This window comes from Cladosporium halotolerans (assembly GCF_011745625.1).
Source record: "Cladosporium halotolerans strain TM138-S3 chromosome Unknown Sca6, whole genome shotgun sequence".
Taxonomy (NCBI): Eukaryota; Fungi; Ascomycota; class Dothideomycetes; order Cladosporiales; family Cladosporiaceae; genus Cladosporium; species Cladosporium halotolerans.
Genome location: NW_027191457.1, coordinates 665,076 through 677,392, shown reverse-complemented (window position 1 = coordinate 677,392; position 12,317 = coordinate 665,076). Strand labels below are relative to the sequence as shown.

Here is a 12,317-nt window from a genome sequence, read left to right as displayed (position 1 = left end):
CACCCGAAAGCTGAAGGAAGGAAGGAAGGAAGCCAGGTTTCCCTCCCTCCCAATCGCTCCCAGAGACCCAGTTTCTTTCGCTCTGCTGGCCAGACTGCCGCCACTGCCGCCGCACAGCATGTACAGACTTCTCTAGCAGCAGCGATAGCACGAGGAGGAATTCCGCGGCCCCAGCAACGTTCATTAGCCCAGTTCGTACGGCTTCATCGGCATCCAGCCCATCCGCCGCACCACCTCACCTTCGTATAGCAAGCACAGCAAAGCACAGCAGCCCAATGAACACGCATACGAAAAAAATGAACCCTCTCTCCATCCCAATCATGCCCACAATTCCCCTTCAGCCAAAAACCACTCCCCGGAAAACCCTCCATCCGAGACGCGACGAAGGAATAATCGCAGCTGCACAGCACAGCCGATCCCATCACACCCCTACCGCGACCTCACACTCACCTCACCTCACTCCTCCCCAGGCCCGGCCGCCGAGTGACATGACATGCCCGCCCCGAATCCTTCGCAGAGCACAATCAACCCAACCCTAACAAACCCCACCCGCAGCCTCGCTTGACTTCGCGAGTCGAGTCGAGTCGCCGCTCCTCGGCCAAGCGCCGTCCCGCGCGCGCTTGAGCTTGGGTGATCATTAATCGCCGGCGGGTTGGGTTAGGTATATTGCGATCGCGCTTTTTGGCGAGGATGGGTCGTGGATGTGATGGGCGCGGGATCTGTTAGGGCTTTTGTTGTTGTGTGTAGGGGAGGTAGGTTTCCAGAGACTGGGTTGGGGAAATGCGTGCGTGATCGGACAGACTCGTCTGAGCATACCTACCTACATGCATGGTACCTATCTGTTGTTTGCCTTCGCGCAGGAGCAGGATCATTTGCATCAGCTCGGCGTACCTGGTATGTTTAATTGTACTAGGGAAAAGCAGGTTTGCCGCGCGCCCGCGAATCCTTCGTTCGTGCTTTCCGGTTCGGGAAGGATTGCATGCGCTGCGCTAATTGAGGCTAATAAGTACTGTACTGTACTGTGCTGTGCTGTACATCAGGTACGAGGCCGATACGGCCTTCTCTCGTGTCGTGTCGTTCGCGTCACGCCACAGCTGCGTTGCCTTGCCTTGCCCTGCGTTGCCTGACTCTGACTCTGAGAAACCAGGTTCGCAGGATGCATCTCGCGAGCACGTCCGTTCCGTCTGTCAGCAGCCATGCCATGCCTTCCTCTGGTTGGGAAGGATTGGAGGATGCGCGACGCGACTACTGGATAGGCGGGCGGGCAGGGTCACGCCATGTGTACTGTACTGTATCACACCACAACCACCCAGGACCTCCAGAGTCTACCCTCTAGCTCTTCATCGAACCCAATCTAATCTAATCTAATCCTCCGCACGCCGCTCTCTGCTCACACAACACAACGCACAACCGCATCCCTCTCTCCAACCCCAACGCCGCTGTGCCCTCTCCTCCCCAAAAAACACGACCTCCAACCCCAAGCCCGCAAGCCCCAGCCAAGAACCCCAATCCCCAAATCCCCACCACCACCTCACGCTCCTCCTCCACGCTCCTCCTTCCCAAACCCGCAAACGCACAAACCCTTGCCCGCCAGCGACCCGATTCGCTCGCGTAGCGGCAATCCTTCGCGCGGCGAGAAGCGAGGGAAGCGACAGGACCGGCCGGCCGGCCGGCTGGCTGGCCGAAGCGAGAGGGTGGGTAGGCGAAGGGGCGCGGCGGGTAGGGAGGGAGGGAGGGTTCCGAGATGGGAATTGGGGGGTTTGCTTGGTTTGATGCGCGTGGGATTTGACGGTATCGAAAGGGGAAGTGAGAGCGAGGAGGTAGTGTTATTGATTTGGTTGTCGGATGTCGTGCTGCATGGCCGGGAATTGGGCGTCACGGTAGGGAAGGGGGAGTTTTTGAGATTTCTTTGATTTCATTTTCGGTAGTAGTAGTAGTAGTGTAGCTCGAGTAAAATACAGGAATACATAAGAGGCGCGCGGACCGAGAAGAGAAGTTTGGTTGGTTGGTTGGTTGGAGATTCTGAACAGACAAGGGGAAGCAATTTCGACTAATAAATAGTGAGGTAAGTAGGTAAGGTGTGACACGACGACAAGGAGATTTTTGGTCTTCAGCTGAGCTGCTGGGCATGGTACAGTGAGTAGATGTGGATGGTCGGTGTGGTTGTGGGTGGGTGTCTTTCTCTCGAGAGAGGGAGGGGGAGCTCCTCTCAGCTTCCTTCCTTCTCCAATTGCTCTCCAGTGTAATAACTGGTTATCTGGATCTCGATAAAAGACCAGAGCGGATTGCGATTTTTTTCAGTTTGTTTCAAATTCGCTATTCCGCGAAATGATTTGTGTTTTGGTTTTGAAATTTTTCTGTCTTTCTTCCATCTGGGCCTTCCAGATCAAAAGTCGGGTGGTTCTGGTTCTGGTCTCGCATCCCAAAGCCGCCCGGTCCGCGCGGTGGAGAACGCGTCTGCGCGCCCAGCCCCCATGAACGTCCAACGGCTTCGCTCCCCTTGCCCGTTCATCTTGACAACTTCGACTCCGCGATAACCACGAAATCGAACAAATCAATCAATCCAGGACAAGCGAAGCCACGACTCAAAGCCACCCGACGCTCCAGGAAACGGACCCCCTCTAAGAGAAGAAGCCCTTGACGATTGAGCCAATGTCGCCCGCGTCGTCCGGGTAGACGTAGAAGGCCAGGGCGATGATGATGTAGGTGCCGAGGCACATGCAGCCCTCGAGGTAGTTGCTCTTGCCGTCCTGGATGAGGTAGTTGACAACCAAGACGGACAGGAAAAAGACGACGGTCTCGAAGCCCTGGAAGTGCAGCGTCATGGGCTGGCCCATGGCCCAGCCGAGGACGACGAGGAAGGGAGTGACGAAGAGCGCGATCTGCATGCTGCTGCCGATTGCGACGCCGATGGCCAAGTCCATCTTGTCCTTGTAGGCGACGACGCAAGCCGTGACGTGCTCGGCGGCGTTGCCGACGATGGGCAGCAGGACCAGGCCGATGAAGGTCTTGGAGATGTGCGCCGTCTCGACGATCGCGTCGATGCTGTCAACGAGGTACTCGGCGCAGATGGCGACGGCGATGGTGACGATGATCAGGCAGATAGTGGCGGCGATGGGGCCGAGGATCTGCGGCTCTTCGGATTCGCTGTCGCCGCCTTCTTGCTGCGCTTCGGCGTCGAAGAGGTGTGCGTGCGACTTGAGCTGGAAGAAGAGGTAGAGGCAGTAGATGATCAGCATGATGATCGCGGTGCCGTGGGACAGGATGAGGATGTTGTCTTCCGAGTCGGCGTTGCTGCCGCGCAGGGAGGCGTAGAGAGTCGCGGGGATGATGAGGGAGGTGGCGGCGACGGCCATGAGGGAAGCCATGGTCGAGGCGACGGTCTCGTTGAAGGTGCTTTCGGTGCGCCTGACGCCCGAGGCGATGAAGCAGCAGCCAAGGACGAGGAGGATGTTGGAGAGGATGGAGCCGAGCATGCTCGATTGGACGATACGGATTTCTCCCTGCCTCAGAGCGATGATGCTGACCTGGACGATGTGTTAGTGAATCGACAAAGCAGTATTCCTTCAGCAACCACTTACAATCAGTTCAACGGCATTTCCAAACGTCGCGTTCATCAAACCACCAATGGTTTGTCCAAGCTTAACACTAAGCTCTTCCGTCGCGAAACTCAGCAGGGACGCCAAGGGAACAATGGCAAAGAAGTTGATGATGAAGACAGTCGTCGGGTTCGCGCCAGTCGCGCCCAGCGCGATACCGGCCGGCACGAAGACCAGCAGGACGTTGACATAGTTGCTCGCCAGCGTCGCCCAGGTGAGGTGCAGGAAGTTCATGGGCCAGCGCACCCAGGCGCGGTCGTCCTGGTAAAGCGGCTTGTTGCCGGAGCCCTCGAGGCCATGCAGGTGGGCCCGGTTGCCCAAGTGGCCGCCGCCGGGGACGAGCGGCGTGCGCTCGTCGGCGGACCCGTTCTCGCGATCGGCTGGGCCTGGCATGCTGGCGTTGTTGACCTCGTTGCTGAAGTTGCGCCCGTGTTTGCTGAACTTGCGCTTGATGCCGCTCAAGCCAGAACCTTCATGGTAGTCTTGTCAGTACATGCGCGTGAGGTGTGCTTCGCGGTGTGGGCCGGCGGCGATGGGGTGGAGTTTAAGCAGGGCCCGGTCAATGATGGCATAAAACGCCTCCCGACCAAGGGCGAGGATCTACTGCGAGCACCGAGGCCGGCCAAGACTTTGCAATCTCGTGGGCGGTGGCTCGAGTGGCAGGGCCCCAAAGCCTACTGTTTGACGAGACTCGACTGCGCCCGGTCGGCTTCGGTGCAGGAGAGTGTGCGAGGCCCGGTCCGGGGGGGGGGGGGGGGGGGGGGTGGACTGAAGGGGAGAGGGAGCTGCACTTACTCATGGTCGGAGGGCGGGAGCTGTCGGCGTAGATGTAGGGGCTCGCAGGAGTGCTGACTGCGAGGGCGCGGTGGTGGTGCGGCGCGTCGGTCGTGGCCTGCAGCTGAGAAGGCGCGTGAGTATTGCGGATGCGGGTTAGATGGGCAATCTACGCGGACGTTGTCGTGGTGAGCGCGCCGGCGAGGTTGCTGCTGGTAGGTGCTGTAAGCTGCAAGCTTGCTGCTGGCGGTGCTGGTGCTGGTGGCAGGTTGCGCGCGGGTGGGACAGCGGGGTCAGTGAGGCGCAGTGCGTGCAGAAGCCAATGGCCGCGGGCAAGTAGTGTGGATGGTGAAGAGGGCAAGCAGTGGGTGGACGATTGGGTCGGGCAATGGATGGATGTGCTGGCCAGGCCTGACCTCCCTCCGCGCTCTTGCGATGCTGGCAAAAAGGATGGCTGGACGAATGACGCCGCGCTCTCTTGCACAGCCCCAAGCCCAGCCGCTAGTGATAAACTTCCCCAGTAAGCATCGCGACTAGAACAGCGCCGAATCAAGGCGCGCGCATCGGGCGAGTCGCTGCGAGCTACAGAGAGGTGGGTGTGCTCGTCTGCTGCTGGCCGCCTGCCAATGCTCTTGGGCAGTGACACAGGCGGCCTTGTTGTCAACCATCACACTTCCTCCCAGCCCATCAGCACCCCATCACCAATGCAGCACAGAACAATCTCCCTGGCCCTCGCCCGCTCCACAAACGGCGCCGAAGCTTGCCATCGCAGCGCGATCTGCCGCAAGCAAAAACCTGGACCTGCCATGTGGAGCGGAGTCGTCGGAGGCCGTGAAACAAGCAACGGCCGCCCGGCATGTCACCGCGACTTCGTGTCTGGCGATGCAAGCGACGTTGGGGCAGTGCTGGCCTAGGGTTTCGAGCGCGCGGAAACGTGCTGCTGCTACCGCTGCTTGAGGTGCTTTGCAGCCGTGGCATTATTTACTATTGGCATTGGCAATGTTTGGCAAAGCGGCTGTGCGGTAGGAGAGGGGGTTGGGTGCCTGAGGTGCGACATATCTAGCTTTCTTGGAGCTGTGCTTTTTCGTCCTGCAGCTCAAAGTGGACGTAATTATTCTTGATGTTGCATGTCAGCTTTATTGCTGTCCTATATGCTGGTTGCCTTTTTCTTGGTAGGCCAAGCAGCTAGACTGGCCACGGTCGAACGATCTAGGAGCTGGACGTGCTTCCAGCAGTTCGTCGTTCCCCCTTGCAGGTCTATCATCACTTGAGGAAGTCATGTTGAACTCTTTCACTTAAGCCACCAAGGGAGCAGGGAAACACGACCATGGAATAGAGATCACGATAAAGGAGTGGGTAAGGACTATACATTTCACATTTCGCATGACCGCGTGTACCCTCCATAATCTAAGGTATTCAATCCAGCCCCTCCTCAAACTCCTTCACCAAGCAGGAAACCACCGATCCAACTCCAACGAGCTCCATTTCCCAACCCGAACGCTCAAGTTCCAACTCATGCAAAGCTTCACGCCATGCGAAACCCAAGCAAAAATCTCCAAGCCACAATAAAACACCAAACCACAAAAAAATCACCCCTCAATCGCCCTCCCCTCCCCCTCAATCCCACCCCTCCTCGACCCACTCCCATACACAATTTCCATCATCTTCCTCTTCTGCACCTCCCTCGTACCCTTCAACAGCGAATACGTCCCCTCCAGCCCCCTCACCTGCTCCTCCACGCTCAACGTGCTCCCATTCTCGCTCCTCACAAGCGGACTGACCAGCTTGCGCCGCAAGATCTCCAAGTTCGACTTCAGCTGCAGCAGGCGCTGGTTGTGGTCGACGAGCACGTGCTTGTTGCGCACCGTGCGGTCGCGCACGGAGGCCAGCAGGTCCTTGTTCTTCTGGTACTTGCGCAGCAGGCTGGCGTTGACGCCGATGACCTTGGTCCACAGCGAGGACAGGAAGTCGTTCTCGAGGCGCTCCTGCTGGTCCTGCTCGCGGATGACGGTGCGCTGCAGGTTCAGGAACTGCTTGTCGATCGCCTCGAACAGCCCGAACAGCGCGATCGAGTGGCTGAGCTCGTTGTTGATGCTCTCCTCCAGCACGCCGAGGAACTCGTGGAAGGTGCGGTCGAGCGTCGCTTTGGTGCGCTGCGCGTGCGTGTGGCCGAGCAGGTCGCGGAGCAGGGGGGTGTCTTTCATGAGGCCGATGCGGGTTAGCAGGCCGTGCGCGTTTGACCAGATGGAAGAGATGGCGCTGGGGGGCGCGGTGGAGATGGCGGTGAGCTCGCGCTGCGCCCACTCCATGACGAGCAGGATGGAGTCGACGTCGGCGTCGACGCTGGCGAAGAAGCGGGTCATTTCGATCGCGAGCGTCTTCATCGAGTCGCTGAGGTCGTCGAGCTGGTGCACGATGATCGGGCCGCTGGTCATGTTGGTCGAGCGGACGGACTCGCCGAGGTCCCAGACGGCGACGCCGGTGTCGTGGAGTTCTTCGATTTGCGCGTGACCGTGCTCGGAGTAGAAGATTACGGGCTCGAAGGACTTTGCGAGACCGGCTACTTTGACGAGGTCGGGCGCCGGAGTGTTGATTGGCGTTGAGAGTAAGTTGCTCGCCAACCAGTAGAAGAAAAGGGAGCCGAGGGTGTAGAGGAGAAGGTTGTGCCGTGATTTGGTGGCGTGGTGGGTGACCTTGCGCGCCCATGTCACGGCGGCCTCGATCGGTTCTGTCCGTTGTATCACATCCAACGAGGTCGAAAAGCGGATGTCTAGCCAACGCGCCATCGTTAGGAGGACTGCGATGCAAACACTAAGGGAAAGGAACATTGAGAGTGAAGGAGGATGTTGCGCGTGGCGACTTACAGTTCATTTGAGTCGGTGTCTTCTGATCTGGCGCTTCGGATTCAACGCCCTGCCGCGGCGGGGTTGACGGTCTTTCATTCACTGCTGTTGACGCTCGCACTGCTTCACCGCCGCCGAAGAAAGGCGTGGGACTAGGACTAGGACTTCTTCCTTTAGTAGGGCTCTCAGGTAGAGGTATGCGGGCCGGGAGCGGATACACTGTGACCTCGCCTTCGTCGCCGTCTCCTTCGTCGTCCGCGCTACGGTACCCCAAGCTTCCCTCCCTGCTGTGATATCCTTGCCGGCTAGGCGACAGCGATCCCTGATGTTTGAACCATCCGCTTCCTGCTTTGCGCCACGCGGGCGGCGACGCTGAGCGCCTGGTCGAGCTGGTTTCCGACTGGTATGACGACACGCCGCTGCGGTAGATGGAGTGTTGCGAGGGGAGGTCTGGGACAGTGGGCGAGAACTCGTGCGCTTCGAAGTCTTCCATGCTCACGGCGAGGCTGGGATGCGATTCGTACGCTGAAGAGGCGGCGTGGGTGGAGGCGCGCGAAGCCATGTTCGAAGGGCGAATCATGCGGTTGCGGGGTTCCTTGCGATACGTTTGCGATGGTGCGTGAGGCTCGACAGTTCAGATGTAGCGGTACAAGAGAGGAAGATGGTAGATAGTACGGCAGCAGCGATTGCAGTAGGGCTGAGACGTGCAGGAAAGGTGTGTCGCAATGGTGAAGTGCGCTCGGGAGGGGGAGTGAATGGGGCTGGGTGGCATATGCGCTGCACCGGGCGGGCAGATGTCTCGTTTAGCCTGGCACGCGAGGGCGATGCGTGTCTGAGTGTCGCGAAAGTGACACTGCAGCCTGATGCTTCCTTGTCGTCTGCTCGGGAAAATGAGGATGTCGACGGGCAGCGAAGAGGATTGTTCGTTCTACACACGCAGGTACGGCGGGCGTGGCCGCGACCAGCCACCCCGATCTGTCGTGCCGGGCCTGAGACGGACGGGGCAGAGGACGAGAGGAGGAGATGGCTGGGGATGATGCACCTTGCTGCATGATACCTGCAGCTGCCGTCGCTGAATGGCCTGCTGTCTTGGGCCGCTTCTGCCTCTTGATAGGCTCAGACGGGCGCGGGGTAGCCCGCTAGCCCCGTTTGCTTGCTGTCGCATCCGACTCAGGACGCTTTCGTGTATATCATCGCCTTAATAGCACGGTAAATGCTATGGTTCGATGTGTCAGACTATCTACTTCGCTGCATCATCATCGTCGGTATTGAGGTATCTCGTGGGAGATGAGCGATGCCAGAACGTGTCGCATCGTCTCCCTGTCATGCGGTGAACAAAGGCAACCGGTCTAAGCGCCCACTCCACAGGGCCTGCAGGAATGCTTATCGCCCTACTGGGCTACCTACCTGAGGGTCGCTTCGAAGTGGTCTGCATATACTTTACTACCATGCGCAGAACTCTCACGAACGTGCTTCGAATGTAGCTATTATGGTAGGTACATGCGTCGTTTCAAGAACAGGAAGGATATGCCTTCAACCGGTGGACTTTGCGATGAACGTCTCCAGACTGCGCTACCAGTTCCGAAAAAAGCACCACTCGATTTGCAAGATCGATCCTGCTTTTTAGCTCAAGCAACAGCTGCTTTCTAGTTCTCTTTCGAGTCGGCCCGGCGAGCCTGAGAATGTCGCGGTCGAATGCACGTAGATTGCTTCCCCAATTGCCAATGTCTGTCGCACCATGCGCGCGAAAATAGCGATAAACTGAGCACTCTGTCGAGATCTTCTTGGTACGCCGAAACGGACAAACGTTTTCGCCTCGGAATGGATCAAGACGAACAGATGACAACCTCAGCCATCAACCGCAGTTATCGTCAAGGCTCATGGCCGTGAGCGCCGCGGGCGGCATCTGAATCCGGCTTAGCTGGACTTGGCACAGCGAGCAGCTTCGTATTTTGCTTCACGATGGACAACCTCCTCCCACTCTCATACCAACTATTTGCATTCGCAAACAATCACCTCCGCGTGATATTGCAGTCTCACAGAGATTGCTCCAACCGGACAGCATGGTTTGAAAAGCTGTAGCAGCTGCTAAGGTACGATGGCATCCCCTCCACACCAATCCTTCCTCGATCTCTTTGGAGATGAAAAAAACAATCAACCGCAATCAAACTAGAGTCTTTGACCTCTTCGGAGGACTGAAACGCAACTTGCACGTCAGTCTGATATCAAAGTCGCTCTCTCCTTGCTCGTTGCCATGTCTACACCTGAGCCATTGGCTAACAAGCAACGCAGTGCAGCAGTTTTTCCCAACACCCAGCCGACATATGATCGCACCACACCCGAGCAGAGTCATCTGCATGCAACCTCGTCCAGGTCAGTTCGCGACAATCCTCTTCTACCCTCCCCACCAAGTGATGATGAATATTTGGACTATAAATACGCTATACAATGGAATTACCGGCCGAGACCTTTACTCAGGTCGCTGGCGATATTAGGCTATACTGATTTCACTTGCAATCCTACCATGCATCTACTTCAAGGCTTGCATGAATATTCGCTGACAGGATGAAAAGACATTAGGACTTCCGCATTGCACTCCCGCCTCGGCACCGATCGAGCTATGGACAAAGCATGCTGTGCCGCGACAAGGTGCTCTACGAGACTGACCTTTACGCGTGATCCCCATTACCTCTGTCGGTTTTTGGTGAAAGCTCTCATCATTCAGACGCATTTGCATGGCGGTCACAGCGCTGCTAGACAATGGTTCGCCGTAAAAAGCAGCCATGAGTCTGCACAACACATCGGGAACAAATACCCGCTTGGAGCGGAAGGATACTGGATGCTACGCTGTCATGCGTAGTTCCAATGGCTTCAGTCGATTGTTTGCAGATTTTGCTGCAGCATGATCTTGTCCAGTCTGGTCAACACCACCCTTGGGTTAGTCTCCCACTTTTTGTCTACCCTCAATTCTTTGATGAAACGGCACTGGGCTCCGAATCAAATTCATGAGCAGAGACGCCACTTTGTGACAGGCCTAGAAAACCTCGTCCACTGATCCTACTTTGTCTCCATCTTTGTGTACACATTTGAAGGCTGTTGGGCATCTTGCTGACTCGCCTGATAGACTTCTCAAGTAGGTTTTCGGACTGCACATATACGGCCATCCTACCGACGGCTTGGTAAGTGCTCGCAAACTTTTCTTACTCTTCCCACCTCTACCTGATGAATACTTGATGACGAGTCTCATTCGGTCTTGCCGATGCAGACAAAAACATTTTTTATACCATTCATGCCTTACTGAAATTGGTCTATACCAATACTTCTTTTCACACTACATTGTCGTCGCGTGTTGAAACCAAGGCTAACAGACATCAAGGCCACAGGGAGTTCTGCTCTATTATTCCGTCTCCCACCCTCAGCTCGCTATCACGCATTGGTAAGTCAAACATCTAGCCTTGCTATCATATGATGATCCAACCATACACCAAAGACAAGCATATGTCCAAGCCTTCTTGACCGTTGGCTAAGACGAAAAGTGTTCTAACTGATACACTTCCTCGCTCAACTGTTCAAATTGTTTGCCTGCTCGAGTCATGGCTGACATTGTGAAAAGACAGGGTTGCTTCTGAAGGCATTCTGCAATAAGCTTGGCTGTCCGCATCGGCTTGAACACTCAAATGAATCGTAAAGGGTACGTTCCACAGTTCCTTTTCTGATACAAACATGCGCTGCGAGCATACAAGGATGATTTTTAAACAATCTCACGACGGTCGACATAGCTCTGCTTTGATGAGAATGGCCCCTGACCGGGCCCTTACTCTGACATCAACTCTCACAGCGCATCTTTGGATCCTGTTCAGTGAACACCATTCCTAGTATTGTTGCTGACGAGTACATCCAGATCATGATCTACTATTCAAGTCTGCTATAAGAGCCGAACAGGCCATGCATTTCAAGTAATTAGCTATCATCAATCCTCAACCTTTCTGCATTCGTTCACGTCTTCGGTGTCCTCTCCCAATTGCACTTTGAAATCCAATTGAATAAACAAAAGCCCATCACAACCATGATGCACCGAGTGCGCCCTCGCTGAATAATAGTCCTCCGCACTGTAACCCCTGCCATGAAAGAAACCTTGCCCTCCCTCATTCAAATCGTATGCCTCTCACGTCCCCAGACAAATACCCAAAAACGCATCCCTATCAATTCCTCCCTCCCCTCTAACATCGAACTCCTCAATCATAGCCTGCAGCTCCTCATCCGACAACCCCTCCCCCAACTCCTTCGCAACCCTCCTCAAATCCTCCAGCCTAATCATCCCATTGCCCCCCGCATCAAACAAATCAAACGCCCTCAGAATCTCATCCCTCGGATCCCGCGCCGCAATCATCCCCGCCGCCAAATTCACAAACGCCCCGTGCGGCAGCAGCAGCCTGTCCGGCCCCAGAAACGACACTCCCCCTCCCTGCCCTCCTCGCTCCCCCCTTCCGGACGCCGGCGTCCCGTGCGCCTGCAGCATCGCCAGCACCTCGCTCTTCGCCAGGTCGAACCCCAGCGCTTTCAGCGCCACTTTCAGCTCGTGGTAGTCCACCCGCCCGTCCTTGTCCAGGTCGAACAGGCTGAACGCCTCGTTGATCTCCTCGCGCTGCTCTTCGGAGAGGGCTTCGAGGGCTTGTGCGGAGGCCGCCTCGCGCCGCGCGCGCTCGGCGGTCTCTTGCCGGGCGGCTTCGAGGCGCGCGGCTTCGTGTTGTTGGGCGGTTTTGGGGGGTTGGGGGTTGCTGGTGGGCGGTTGCGCGAAGGGCGTCGTGCTGGGCCAGGGTTGGGGGGCGCGCGTGGAGGGGTAGGGGCGGCTGGGGAAGGGGGTTGGGTTTGTGGCCATGCTGGGCGTGGGTGTTGTGGGTGTTGTTGGAGGTCTCGAGGCGTTGGTTTGAGAGTAGGTGGGCGCTGGTGGTGGTGGAGGTGGTGGATGCGCGGAGGTTGTGGGAGCGCTTTTGTGCGCGGCCGGATGCTGATTTGGTTCAGCGGGGGCGTAGCGCGCGGGGTGGTGAACGGTGCCTTGTGGTGGTTGTACCTTAGGTAGGTTTGTTTTCTTTGCGAGCCG

The 12,317-nt window shown here is 56.9% G+C and overlaps 4 protein-coding genes across 4 annotated transcripts; 1 reads left to right on the top strand and 3 right to left on the bottom strand.

Annotated features, from left to right (window-relative positions):
- Positions 1 to 1,895: 1,895 nt before the first annotated feature.
- WHR41_02573 (uncharacterized protein) lies at positions 1,896 to 4,805 on the bottom strand. Its single transcript, XM_069371179.1, has 3 exons — positions 4,395 to 4,805; positions 3,582 to 4,069; positions 1,896 to 3,527 (listed from the first exon to the last, which is right to left on the bottom strand). Exons 1-3 carry the CDS (start codon positions 4,396 to 4,398, stop codon positions 2,622 to 2,624), a joined length of 1,398 nt encoding a protein of 465 aa, XP_069231872.1. The 5' UTR covers positions 4,399 to 4,805; the 3' UTR covers positions 1,896 to 2,621.
- A 1,157-nt stretch (positions 4,806 to 5,962) lies between these two features.
- WHR41_02572 (uncharacterized protein) lies at positions 5,963 to 8,264 on the bottom strand (the record flags this gene model as incomplete). Its single annotated transcript, XM_069371178.1, has 3 exons — positions 7,435 to 8,264; positions 7,238 to 7,380; positions 5,963 to 7,143 (listed from the first exon to the last, which is right to left on the bottom strand). Exons 1-3 carry the CDS (start codon positions 7,794 to 7,796, stop codon positions 5,963 to 5,965), a joined length of 1,686 nt encoding a protein of 561 aa, XP_069231871.1. The 5' UTR covers positions 7,797 to 8,264.
- Positions 8,265 to 9,206: 942 nt separating this feature from the next.
- WHR41_02571 (uncharacterized protein) lies at positions 9,207 to 11,211 on the top strand. Its single transcript, XM_069371177.1, has 7 exons — positions 9,207 to 9,309; positions 9,509 to 9,589; positions 9,790 to 10,153; positions 10,341 to 10,395; positions 10,593 to 10,652; positions 10,830 to 10,907; positions 11,118 to 11,211. Exons 3-6 carry the CDS (start codon positions 10,082 to 10,084, stop codon positions 10,859 to 10,861), a joined length of 219 nt encoding a protein of 72 aa, XP_069231870.1. The 5' UTR covers positions 9,207 to 9,309; positions 9,509 to 9,589; positions 9,790 to 10,081; the 3' UTR covers positions 10,862 to 10,907; positions 11,118 to 11,211.
- A 170-nt stretch (positions 11,212 to 11,381) lies between these two features.
- WHR41_02570 (uncharacterized protein) lies at positions 11,382 to 12,095 on the bottom strand (the record flags this gene model as incomplete). Its single annotated transcript, XM_069371176.1, has 1 exon — positions 11,382 to 12,095. The coding sequence occupies one exon, from the start codon at positions 12,093 to 12,095 to the stop codon at positions 11,382 to 11,384; it is 714 nt and encodes a 237-aa protein (XP_069231869.1).
- Positions 12,096 to 12,317: the final 222 nt, after the last annotated feature.